At 45.5% G+C, this 13,766-nt stretch overlaps 1 protein-coding gene across 4 annotated transcripts in view; it reads right to left on the reverse strand.

The window, feature by feature from the left end:
• The window catches only part of RFFL (ring finger and FYVE like domain containing E3 ubiquitin protein ligase), a 93,676-nt gene that overhangs the window by 16,274 nt on the left and 63,636 nt on the right, over window positions 1-13,766 (reverse strand). For all 4 annotated transcript variants that reach the window (XM_056127734.1, XM_056127733.1, XM_056127732.1 and 1 more), the window contains exon 2: window positions 1,492-1,679. In XM_056127734.1, coding sequence (XP_055983709.1) covers window positions 1,492-1,671 — 180 coding nt within the window. In that variant the 5' untranslated portion in view covers window positions 1,672-1,679. The remainder of the gene's footprint in view (window positions 1-1,491; window positions 1,680-13,766) is intronic.

Here is a 13,766-nt window from a genome sequence, read left to right on the forward strand (position 1 = left end):
CTGACTGGGGTTCACGCTCTTTGGAACTTGGAAGGGATCACACACACTTGAACTGTGACGTGCCTGAGAGTGTACACTTCACTATGGAGCCAGGGATCCCTAACAGAGCTGCCAGATTATACTCACTATGTGAGGCAGTGCCAGGGATCAAACTTGTGGCCTTATTGCTGCTGGGATGTGCTGTCTGGAATTAAGCCACATCTCCCAACCCTAAAAAAAGTTATTAACTGTTTTCAAAAAAAAATCACATTACATAGGTAATCATAAAGGATTGATGAATTAGTAAGTAAGGAGTAGGTGAGTCAGAAGGATAGTACGTTGGGTAAGGTCTTTGCCTTGCATGCAACCAACCCATGTTCAATCCCCGATAGCCCATATGGTTCCCTGAGTTTATCACTCGAGAGTGATCTCTGAGGGCCGGAGCGATAGGACAAAAGGGCAGGGCATTTGCCTTGCATGCGGCCAACCCGGGTTCGATCCCTGGCATTCTACATGGTCCCCTGAGCATGGCCAGGAGTAATTCCTGAGTGTAGAGCCAGGAGTAAACCCTGGGCATTGCCAGGTATGACCCAAAAGCAAAAAAAAAAAAAGACATCTCTGAGCATTACAATAATAGTTGGAAATAATCATTTTGGACAGGAACTAAGTGCTGAAAGTAGGTAAAGGGATACCTAATGACCTTTCATTATCTGTACTGCAAACCATAAGGTGAAAGAGAGAATGATAGAGAAAGTGAGAGAGAAGATTAAATTCAATCACGAACAACTTGCAAATGTGTTTATCACTGTGATTCAATAAAAAACAAATGAAAAAAAAAAGTGATCTCTGAGCAAAGAGCCAGGAGTATAGCCCCACTGGGTGTGGTCCAACCTTGCCCTCCCCCCAAAAAAGAAAAAAGCCCACAACAAAAACAAATTAATGTGCATGTCTGCATGTTTATGATCACAACTAATGAGCCTTGTATGTTTCAGATGTTGTACTGGGCATCTTGAGTTGCTTACCTCACTTGATTCTCTACACTACAAAATGAGTTCAGCTATTGTATTCCCACTTCAGAGATGAAAAAAAAAAAATCAAGAGGTGAGGGTGTACCGCAAGTGGAAACAGTTATATCTAAACTCCGATCTACTGGTTCCAAATCTAGAAAATGCTGGGCTTTGCTTGGTTCATCTTTCTTTAATAGCAATGTTTCCCAAAGGGAAGATACTGCACCCCCAGAGAGCATTAGAACAAGTCAGGAGGGTGGTAAGAGCTTCAGGTGCAAGGGGTGGAGGTGGATTCCAGTTCATTCACTTAAAGAGGTAGACTGGGGGGGGCAGGGTGGTGGTGCTGATTAATTTTGTATCTGAGAAGGGTGATAGCCCAAGCAAGTCTGGGACTCTCTGTTTTATACTTTCCCAACAAGCACCTGGCATTCCATCTGAGTTCCCAGCACTGCCCAGGCAACTATGAGATGGCAGTGGGCCCAGGGCCCGAGCAGTCGGCACTCACCTTCCGAGTTGAGTTTGCAAAGTGCATTCCACAGGCCTTGCAGCTCGGTTCCGAGCCTGTCGGGGAAGGGAAAGAGCTATAGCCCGGGTTGGAATAGGCCTGGGTCCTGGTTCCCTGTGGCGGTGACGCCTCCTCAGGCTGTCCATCCAGGCAGAACCAGTTGCAGCAGGTTGCCCACATGATAAAATCTGTGAAAGGGAGAAAAGGGAAGAGGTCAGAGTTAAGACACACCTCCACGACAAGCAGGGATACTCAACCCAGAGTGGCCAGAGTTGAGCTGAAGTAGGACTGTGCTTTCATGGCCACTCAGCCACCACTGCACATGCACAAGCACTGAGTATGGCTGGCTGCCAAGACAACACTCTACTTTTGAACGGCTACTAACTGTTGGGTTTACTACTGTGAGTAAATCTGCTTGGGTTTACTCTAACTTCAAATAAAAATTTTAAAAAATGGCGGGGGAGGAGCATTCAGAGTGACAGTGTAGTTGTGTAAGTCTCACTTTGCATGCAGCCAACACAGGTTCGATCCCCAGCATCCCATATGGTCCACAAGCCCATCAGGGTTGATCCCTGAGTGCAGAGCCAGAAGTAAGTCCTGAGCAACACCAGGTGTGACCAAAAAACCAAAAAAAGGTATTGTTGGGGTTACTCTTGGAGGTACTAGGGAATGCCGGGCCCATTTCAGGCAGATCTAAGAAACACAAGGTGGGTGGTCGGGGCTACTTGGTGCTGAGGTCTGAGCCCAGGGACTCTCACATGCAAGGTATGTGATCTACCACATTCACCACAACTCTGACCTAACAACTGCTCTTGTCTTACCAATCTTATGTGGCATAACACTTTATTTAGGAACATGGATGGACATGCCCTAGAGTTCAGACAGAACTTTTATCACAGATATGTGCACACACCTGTATAATTCCACACTCACAGATCTCAGAGGTGGAGTCTTTTTGTTTAGTTGGGGGAAGGTCTGGGCCATACCCAGCAGTGTTCAGGTGTTCCTCGTGGCTCAGTGCTTGGGGCTGCTCCCAGCAGTGCTCAGGGGACCAGGGACCAAACCAAACCTGGGTGTCCCAGATGCAAAGCATGTGCTCTAGGAGCCATCTCTCTGGAACTGGGGTCACAGGAGAGGTGACCCATGCTCAAAGAAGGTACGGTCATGGCCCGAAGAGATAGCACAGGAGGTGAGGGGCTTGTCTGGCATCCCACTGACCCCAGTTCCATCCGTGGCACTGCATACAGGTTACAAGCACTGGTGGGGTCACTCCTGAGCAAGGAGCCAGCAACAGCCCCTAATCACCCCAACTTCATCCCCGCCCCCAAAAGAAGTCCAGGTCACACAGTTAATATCGAGAACTGAAATTCTGAAAACCCAGGTCTGTGGGCGTTAACGTTCCTTCCCCCAGATCATACTGGTCAGATTTGTACTTCCAATCCCATAGCACCCAACAGCTGCTCCCTTTGCCCCTTGTTGTGCTGGCGGCTGGAGTGGTTGTGGCTGGGACAGACCGCATATCCTTGTCTGCAAAAGCTTTCCTCTGCAGACCAAGGCGGTACACACGCATGTCTCCCTGCGTGAACTCTGCCCAGAGACCATAATGAAACACTGTTATTTCTCAACAACTAGTTCACACCAAAGAAAGGTACTTTTTGCTCAGTCTCAATAAACAATGCCTTTGTTAAAAGATGTGTTTCTCTGGAAGGAGCTGAAAGGTCAACTTGCTTCAGCCTTGGCCCCTTGGTCACTAGGGAAATGAAAGAGTCAGTGGGGGTTCCTGGAACTATAAGCTCAGGCCTCGTGATTGATCTTCCTAGAACAGCCTCCGATACACCCGGGGAAGAATTTACTCAGCTCTGGAGGTGTGTCTGAGTAATTCCTATTTTCTCCTGCCTGGGACCCCCCATGAGAACAGAACCACAATGGTCATAAGGTGTCCAGCAAAAAGTTCAACAAAGGCTATGAATGAATGAATCACACATGGTATTTAAATTTTCACCAGTCATGCTTATTCCATTTTTCACACATCAAAAAACATTTCTCTGACTAACACTTGTTTAAAGACTAAGTTCCCAGAAGACAAGGACCTAACCTGCCTTACTTGCCATTAATAGTTCACATGGAATAATGAAGAAAAGAGCAGTTTGAAAAAGAAGAAAGAAAAAAAGATGAGTTCTTTGTTGACAGGCAGAGTTCTTCACTGGAGACAATAGCAGAATAGGAAGACTTCAGAAAGAGGGTTTCTGTAATTCCTTAAATCCCTTGTTAAAAGCAGCATTTGAGACAGGGTATAGTAACACAAAGGGACTAGGGCCTGCACTCAGAAGACCCCAGAGTCCATGTGCCACTAATAAATTACGCCCTTTGGGAGCTGGAACGACAGCACAGCGGGTAAGGCGTCTGCTTTGCCCGACCTGGGTTCGATTCCCAGCATCCCATCTGGTCCCCTGAGCACCACCAGGAGTAATTCCTGAGTGCAGAGCCAGGGGTAACCCTTGTGCATTGCCAGGTGTGACCAAAAAAGCAAAAAAATTAAAAATTGCGCTCTTTGTGTGTTTCACTTTTCTCCTTTGGACATTCTCTAGGCTGTTAAGATCTAAGTTGGAGGTTCCTGCATTTATTTTACCTACCATACCCTTATCAGAAAAAATTGCTCAATGTCCTCTTGGAAATTAACTTTCAGTGAATAAACACTCCCCTTACCGTACCCCACCCCCCATGCTACCATGGCCAGCAATGCCTGGAGCTTAGTTCTGGTCCTCTGCTCAGGGATCACTGCTGACAAGGCTCACGGGGCCACATGCAGTGGGGCAGGACAGGGTGGGTAGCGCTGGAAGAAAAATCTATTCAGTGATGCGCACGACCCTTACTGAAGCCAATGCTGTGCTGTTGCCAGAACTTTGGTGGCTGGGAAGAATATGTACCCCTAAGTAGGAGTTCAAGGTCTAGGAGGGGAGCTAGGAATGTAACACCAAAAATGGAAATGTCAAGGTAATCAGAGCTTTAGCAGCGTGTACACTGCCTGGGAGCAGGGTATTAACAAAGAAGGAGATGATCAGCTCCTGAGGGTACAAGGGTGACTGCAAGATTGTTCGTAGGAGGCACCACACATATCCTGACGTGGGAGTTAAGTGGGAATTTACCAGAAATCCAAGGGCAAAGAAGTGTTCAAAGGAAAAAAACAAACATGTGCCATGGCATTAAAGAAGCTATAACGCCAGGCTGGACCCAGGGTACTAGCAGAGGAGGAGGAGGAACAGCAAATAAACAAGCAGCCATTGAGAACCGTAGATCCAGGAGCCGGAGTGATAGGACTGTGGGTAAGGTGCTTGACATGCAGGTTCAATCCTTGGGTTCAATCCCTGGCATTACATATGGTCCCTTGAGCCCTGCTAAGAGTGATCCCTGAGCACAGGCCAGCAGTAAGCCCTGAGTATGGCTGGGTGTGGCCCAAACACAAGCAAACAAACAAAACCCCTTGGATCCTATGGAAAGAAATGTGGCCTCTGTTCTACCTTCAGAGCCAGTATCAGGGATTCAGGCAGTCAGGTTCTGTGCTGTGATTTACACTACAGAAGAGCAATAGCAAGTGCGGGGTCAGAAGCAGGATGCTGCTTCAGAGCCAAGGCAAATGATGAGAATATGGGCTTGAGAACACACATATGCATGAGAGAGAGAAAGAGAGAGAGAGAGAGAGTGCTTTGACAGATCTCACAGGACTGCTCATTAAGGGAAAAGGGGGAAAGGGAGAGAACATAAGAGTCTTGGACAAATCCCAGGGTCTCTGAGTTTCAGGACAGGCAACAGAATTGTTAGCTGGGACTAAGCCCTTACAGGATGCATGTGCCTATGTGTGATAGAGGGCAGGAGGGTGGGGGTTATCTTGTACCTGCAAAACATGTTGGTGTACACACAGCACATGGGGGAATGGGAGGATGGTATCAGCTGAGGTTATAAAGGGTTTGGAAACCCTCAGTCTTCAGGGAGTAGGTAAAGCCTAATGGGCCAGAAGACTGATTAGCCACTGTGCTTCGGATAAGAGGAGCCCTGGGGAACACAGGATCCAAAGGGCAAGCAGCAAAACAGCCAACCAGTAAAATAGGAAGTGACTGCTGGGAGGTAGGAGGACCCAGAGTGTGTGTTGAATTACAAGAATCAGTGCTCTCAAATGATCCTGTGAGTAAAATACAATTAGGAATGCAAGTGCCCAAAGAACCTAGTTTGGGGAAGATATGAATGTGCCCTTTGCTTGAATGCTCCAGAAGAAGCTGATTGGTCATCAAAGGTGAATGAGAAGTAAAAGTTTACGGAACTTTGAGGATGAACTGATCTTTTTTTTTTTTTTTTTGGAGGCAATACTCAGCAGTACTCAGGGTCACTCCCAGAAGTGTTCAGGGACTCTCCTGATCTGTGCTCAGTGATCACTCCTGATAGGTCTTAGGGAACCATATGTGGTGCCAAGGTATGAACCAGGTTGCCAGCGTGCAAGACACACACATTACCCTCTATATCATCTCTCTGGCCTAAGAGTTTCTAATTTTAACATTGCTTTTAAAAAAAAAAAAACCTCTAGGAACTTTTCTCTTAGGAATATGTCTTCATCCCTTAGGCCTGGACAGAGAGAAACACACACGTGTGGCATCTGGTTATACTACTAAAGGACTGAAAGCTGAACCCATTGTGGGGTACACTAAAGAATTCTTCTCCCGTGGTGACTACTCGAAAACTTAACTCTCTGATCTACATATCTCTTTCCAATTGTGAAAGAAAATGATCAAATCCTCATGAGGGCTTTAAGATCCCTTCAGTACCCTCATCCTCTTCAGAAAAGCTGAACTTTGTGATTTCATCCTCAAGTACAGGCTTGGCTTTCTTTCCTGAGTGTATTAGAGGGAACAAGACAACTTTCTGTTCTCTGTGGAGGAATATTATGGTGTGAGGCAAGAATGGCTGGCTAGCTCATGGGATTTTATCAACATGCTAAGTAGCCAGTATTTCATGGGAGAATGAGCCCTGCTGAACAGGAAAATTAGAGTGGTAATAATGGGGGCGGGGGTGGGGGAAGCAAATCACCTCGATGGCCTAGTACTGCCGCAGTTAAAGCAAGAGGGGAGATAATGGAATCTATCCCTACTAATTCCTCTAATCCTAAGTAATTTCACGTTAATCACTTCTTCATTTGTCTACTTGTCCAAGGCAAATTATGTTATGTGACTAGTGGCTGTCATGGACTTTTCATGGAAGGAAAAAGGGTGAAAATGGACCCACGGAGAAGAGTCCCAGTGTCAGTGTCCTACTAAAATTAGCCTGCAAAGCAGCTTCAAAACCACTGAGCATACCCCCAAATGTTAAAACCTGTCATTCCTAAATTCCCAGCTACCTGTTCTAGTTATTCATTTATTTGCTTGTTTATTTATTTAGCTTTATAAGTCACACCCGGCGATGCACGGGGGTTACTCTTGGCTCTGCACTCAGATATTATTACTGGCGGTGCTTGGGGGACCATATGGAATGCTGGGAATTGAACCCGAGTCGGCCGCATTCAAGGCAAACGTCCTACCAGTTGTGCTATTGCTCCAGCCCCTGTTCTGGTTATTTAACTTACATGATGCACTAAGGTACTTCTACAATAATAGACTAGACCGAAATCAGGCTACGGTGAATGCACCCATGGCATAGACTTTACAAAAATCCCTTTAAAAGATCCTGTTAGAGGATTGGAGAGGTGGTACAGAGGATAAGGTGCTTGCCTTACTCATGGTCAGTCTGGGCTTGTCTCCAGCACCAGATCTACTCCCCAAGTGCACAGCAGGAGCAAGGCCTGAGCACGGCTAGTGTGCTCCTTCCAGCATTTCCCCACCCACCTCACCAATAAAAGATCCTTTTAGTGCTGGGAAAATGGCTCATAGGGCTAGAGTATATGCTTTGCACTGAACACAGGAGGCGCAGCAGGGATCCCCAGCACTGCATGGTGCCCTAAGCAACTCCAAGGACTGTGCAGGTTGTATAGCCCCTGAGCCCTATCAAGTGAGACCCATCCCCCACCAAAAAAAAGTCCTTTTAAAAGGATTTTACATTCCCAATTTTCTGAGAAGAATCTTTATACCATGGTAAATCAGAAAACAGATAGCTGACACTTAGAGAAGCTTCTCCAGTACTGAGAGCGTTTTGGCTACAGTCACTTTGTTATGCCCGGAACTGTTAAAAGCACCTATGCCATAAGTACATAAAGAAAAGTATTCCATGATGTGGATCAAAGGGGGTGGGGGGGGGATGCTGGGACCCGTGGTAATGGATGATGGGCACTGGTGGAGGGATGGGCACTTGATCATTGTATAACTGAAACCCAACCACAAAATTTGTAAGCCTATAACTGTATCTCATGGTGTTTCACTAATAAAAAATGAAAAAAAAAAAGTACAGAATGGGCTTTGCTTCATCTTGTGTGGTGCCCTTAGAAAGCAAAGTACAACCACAATTACTCTGAAAGGAAACACTATAAAGGCTTATCAATATTGCTTTGCTATGCCTCTGAAATCATTGATAAATAATTGAATATTTTGAGAAGAAAGTACACTTTTGGGGCTGGAGCGATAACAGAGTGGGTAGGGCATCTGCCTTGCATGCGGCTAACCTGGGTTCGATTCCCAGCATCCCCAAGCATGGACAGGAGTAATTCCTAAGTGAATGAGCCAAGAGTAACTCCTGTGCATCACCGTGGGTGTGACCCAAAATGAGGGAAGGGGGGGGGTGGCATGGCAGGAAGGAAAAAGAAAGTAATCTTTCTACACAAAAAGAATGCTTCTTATCTATCCGGTGCTAAACTAGACTGCTACTTCATGTTGTTATCAAATGTGACCTTCAAAACAATTCTGGCACAACTGGTTCTCCCTCAGGTGAGAAAACCAAGTGATTCAGAGAAGAAATTTGTGTAAATTCACAACTAGAAGGCAACAAAATCAAATCAGGATTTTTTTTTTTTATGTTGTCTGTACCAAGAGATCAAACCCAAAACTCAGGATCTCACATACGCAAGGCAAGTTCTCCAACACTGAGCTACACCCTCAGACTGCAAAGCCAGAATCTGAACCTAGGTAGCTTCTAATGGTTTTCAAACCTTGGTAAAAAAGATATTAAGAGCCAGAGCAATAGTACAGCAGGTGAGGTACTTGCCACGCATGCAGCCAACTGGGATTCAATCCCCAGCATTCCATATGATCCCCCGAGTACCATCAGGTGTAATTCCTGAGTGCAGAGCTAGGAGTAACCCCTCCCAAGCACCCCAACAACAACAACAGAAGTTGTTAATAACTTAGACCCCAAAACTGAAGCTCTGTAAGTTATAAGAAGGGCATCCACTCTTTTCCAGCTAGAACCATGGAAGGTGCAGAAGAGAAAAAAAAAAAAGAAGGTTCTTGCTAAGCAAACAGCAACAATCTGAGAAGGAAAAGAAGCTCCCTGATGTGCCAGAAACTCTAAAGAAAATGAAAGAATTTCACACAGCTGATGACTAAGTATTTGAGAAAGAACTTTCCCCAAAGGATGCTTCAAAGGGCAAGAAGAAGCTGATCTATGAAAAAGCATCACAAGGAAGATAGGCAAGGGACAAGGATAATAGCACAGAGATTCGTATGGCCAGGATGGCAAGTTTCACATTCCTGAAGAACCCATATTGTCTTCTGTCATCAGAATCAGAGGTATCAATGGTGGGAGGCCCCAGGTTCGAAAGGTGCTGCAGCTTCTCCACCTTTGCCAGATCTTCAATGGCACCTTCGTTAAACTCAACAAGGCCTTAATTAACATGCTGATTGTGGAACCCTAGATTGCACGGGGGTATCCAGATCTAAAGCCAGTAAGTGAAATAATCTATAAGCATGGTTATGGCAAAATCCACAAGAAGGGAACTGTCCTAATTGTGAGAATTCTTGGTAAATACGGCATCACCAGCATGGAGAATCTGATTCGTGAGATTTATACTGTTGGAAAAAGCTTAAAAGAGGCAAACAACTTCCTCTGGTTTCAAATAAATGATCTTTTCCCTGAGGCAGGACGAAGAAAAAGGCACCCATTTTGTAGATGCTGGCCACAGCGAAGACCAGATCAACTGGCTGATTAATCTGAGATGAACTAAGGTAATTACCATATTTTTGTTCAGTTAATAAACAACAGCTTTCAAACTGAAAAAAGTGTATCCAATCCTATTTAAAATTAAACTGGTAAGGAGACAGGAATGTAGCTCAGCAGTATAGCACTTGGATTATGGGTATGAGCCCCGTGTTTAATCCCAGATGGCAAAAAATAATTTAATAAAAATTAGTTTACCTGTAGTTCATTCCCCTCTAAAGTGACCCTCTAGTGAAGCTTTCCCATTGACATATATACAAGCTCAGTATCTCCTGATCTTACCATTATTACTTTTTGTTTGGGGTCCACACCTGGCTGTGTTGAGGGTTTACTCCTGGCTCTGTGCTCAGAGATCAGTCCTGGTGGGACTCAGGTGATCATATGGTTGGCTGCACCCAAGGCAAGTTCCTTACTCACTGTACATTCACTCTGGTCCCTCTACCAGATTTTTTTTTGTTCCTGTTTTGGGGTGACCCCCAGTGATGCTCAGGAGTTACTCCTGGCTTATCATTCAGGTATCACACCTCACAGTGCATGGGGGACCACATGGGATCCAACCTGGGTCATCCACGTGCAGCACAAGCAGCAAATCCAATATACTCTCTCTGGCCTCCTTCTCTCAGATTTCACTAGCTCTCCCTTGTCTGAAGACAAAAACAAATTACTGCCCCATTGTTTTATCACCAAACACCAAAGACAGATACTAAAAAGTGTTGGTAAGGGTATAGAGCAACTGGATCTCTACTAACATCAGTGATCACTGTCACTGTCCTCCTCCTCCTGTTGTTCATCGATTTGCTCGAGCAGGCCCAGTAACGTCTCCATTGTGAGACTCATTGTTACTGTGTTTGGCATATCGAATATGTCAAGGGTAGCTTGCCAGGCTTTGCCGTGCGGGCGAGATACTCTCGATAGCTTGCCAGGCTCTCCGAGAGGGGTGGGGGAATTGGACCCGACTTGGCCGGGCTGGCTGTGCGCAAGGCAAATGCCCTACCACTGTGCTAATGCTCCAGCCTGACATTAGTGGTAGAAAGGATAAAATTATGAGGTAATTTTGGAAATACATATCCCATAACTTGCAATTCTGCTTCCAGGCACATACAGAAAAACATTCACCAAAAGAATCATACAAGAGGGAGGGACTGAATAGAGAGCTTCAGGGGTTGAGCACTTTTAAGCTTTATATTCAAAAGGCCTGGCTCAATCCCCAGCGCATGGTCCCTAGAGAACTGCTAAGAGCAACCCCTGAGCAATAAGCAGAGTAATAGACTCTGAGCACCATTAGGGGAGGCACCTAAACCAAAACCCCCCAGATAAGGAATTTTATAAGAATATTCACAGCATTATTATTAATAGCCCCATGTAAGAGACAATCCAAACATAGAAGAGCAGAATAGATAAATCAATCATGCACACAAAGCAATGAGAATAATTAAATGACCGATAGACAACAGTACAGATGAATCTTAAAATATACTGAGTGGAAGATGGGCACAAATACATACTTATGTGATCCCATTTTTAAGAGAACCAAACAAAGACAAACTAATCTATGGTGTTAGAAAGTGTTCTTTGGGTTGGAGTGGTAGTACAGCAGGGAGGGAATTTGCCTTGCATGCGGCCAACCCAGGTTCAATTCCCAGTGTCCTGTACGGTTCCCCGAGCACCACCAGGAGTAATTCCTGGGTGCAAAGCCAGGAGTAACCCCTGTGCATTGCTGGGTATGACCCAAAAAGAAAAAAAAAAGTGTTCTGAGTGCCAGGGACCTTTGGTAATGTTTTGCTTCTTCGGGGGGAAGATTTAGGGCCATGTCCACATCTGACTATTCTCAGGACTGATTCATGTCTCTGTGCTGGGGTAGGAGGCAGAATATGTGGATGCCTGGGATCGAACTGGGATCAGTTGTGTGCAAGACCAGTACCTTACTCTCAATATTAACTCTCAGCCCATACTTTATAATTATCTGAATGCTGGTTATACACAGTTATGCTTACTTTGTAAAAACTCATCAAATCACACACTTAGAGTGCCTTATTCTAGTTATATTTCAGTTAAAATATTAGCAATAATGGGGCCACAGCAATAGTACATACAGCAAGTAGGGCATTTGCCTTGCACGCGGCAGACCTGGGTTCGATCCCCAGCATCCCATATGATCCCCTGAACACTACCAGGAGTAAATTCCTGAGTGCAGAGCCAAGAGTAACCACTAAATATTCCCAAGTGTGATCCAAAAAGCAAAGAAAGAAAGGAAGAAAGAAGAAAAGAAAGAAATTAGTGACTAGTACAATATTTTAAGTGTGCAGCCAGAAATACCCATTTGACTCCATGTTCTCCATCTCAGTAAGAGTCCTTTTCTCTACTCTCTCAATACTTAATAATCTCCCCAAATATTTTACTTATTCCTCAACTTCCAAAGTCACTCTTCAGTCTTCTCCAGTCTAGCTTAACCCAACTACTCTGCTCAATCTCTCCTTTTTCATGTTCACTCGTGACCCATAAACAAAGAGAGAGTAGCTAATTTGGATAGGTTAATTAAGTTTTTGAGTCTGCTTTTTCACTGTTTTTGAAAGGTAATGGTAGGGATGCAATAAAATGCTTAACCTATAGTAAGTGCTCAATGAAACACACAATAAGTACACAGAAAAATCTTCATGGGACTGAAGTTCTTGCATGTGTGAGCCCCTGGGTTTAACCTCTAGCACTACCACAACAAAAGCAATAGCACAGAGATATTCAATATTGACTACTGGCTAGAAAGCCCAAAGTGTCTGTCTGTTTCCCTTTGGTCACCAAGAGTCCTCCCACCCGAAACCATGAGCTGGCTGGGAGTCTGCTACATTACATAACTCACTAAGAAAGATTCGATCATTATGTTGAAAACTCACCTGAATTTTAATAAAATCAACTCTTAATTTGGAAGGCTGCTTACTTTTGAAAGTAAGTTGTCTGAAGGAAGCTCAAACTTCCTCAAAACTGCTTAAAACAGAGCCTAATTTTCCAGTGACCCTGCCTGAGGCATGCACCTGACAAGGCATGAGTTGAAGAGTTGGTGATAACACAGCAAGGACAAAATAGGGTTGCAGTGAAGCAAGGGACCTGCAGAGTAAACCATGTTGCTGTCTGGTCTTACTTGACAGCGTGTAAGGCAGTGAAACATTCTCTGTGCCACTGCTAGAATACAGAATTCAGAACACCTAAGTCACAAAGGAGACAAGTATATCGTGTAAGTTTAAAAGCTAAGACCTAAATCAGATCCACAGGCTTGCTTAAGTGTCTGGGCTGGACCTAACAAAGGATGTTTCACAAGCTGGAACACAGTGAAGAAAAACAATTTCTTTTTTTTTTTCTTTTTGGGTCACACCTGGAATGCACAGGGGTTACTCCTGGCTTTGCACTCAGGAGTTACTCCTGGCTCTGCACTCAGGGGACCATATGGGATGCTGGGAATCGAACTCAGGTCGGCCGTGTGCAAGGCAAACGCCCTACCCCCTGTGCTCTCTCTCCAGCCCCAAGAAAAACAATTTCAAAGGCTTCAATCCTAACACACATAGACAATCCTCCAAGATTGTCCTTTGTGAGTAATGGTTAATGCGTATTTCCTAGTTGGAAACTGTATTCAAGGTATACAGTTGCCAGCAGGCCGGGAAACCTTCACTACCTCCACATCTCAGCCACCGCCATGCTCTAGGACGCTTTCTGGACACTGGGGCCGAGACTCACGCACGAGTGAAGCCCCACAGAACCAGGGAAATGGAACTCTGTGACCTTGGACTCCAGGCTCATTGGACCCGGGAACAGAGATCCTCTGCCTGCTCCCAGCAGCCCGGCAGACCTCCACTATCTTCACTACCTCCATGACCCAGCCACCACCACGCTCCAGGATGCTTTCCGGACACCGGGGCTGAGACTCACGCACGAGTGAAGCCCCACAGAACCAGGAAAGTCGAACTCTGTGACCTCGGACTCCAGGATCAACATACCTGGGAACAGAGATCCTCTGCCTGCTCCCAGCAGCCCGGCAGACCCCCACTACCTCCACTACCCAGCCGCCGCCACACTCCAGGATGCTTTCCAGACCGCGTGGCCACTTTACGGCTGCACGACACATCATGAAACACTTAATACAAGATTACCGCACCATATTT

Source organism: Sorex fumeus, unplaced genomic scaffold (genome assembly GCF_029834395.1).
Source record: "Sorex fumeus unplaced genomic scaffold, SorFum_2.1 ptg000063l, whole genome shotgun sequence".
Lineage (NCBI taxonomy): Eukaryota > Metazoa > Chordata > Mammalia > Eulipotyphla > Soricidae > Sorex > Sorex fumeus.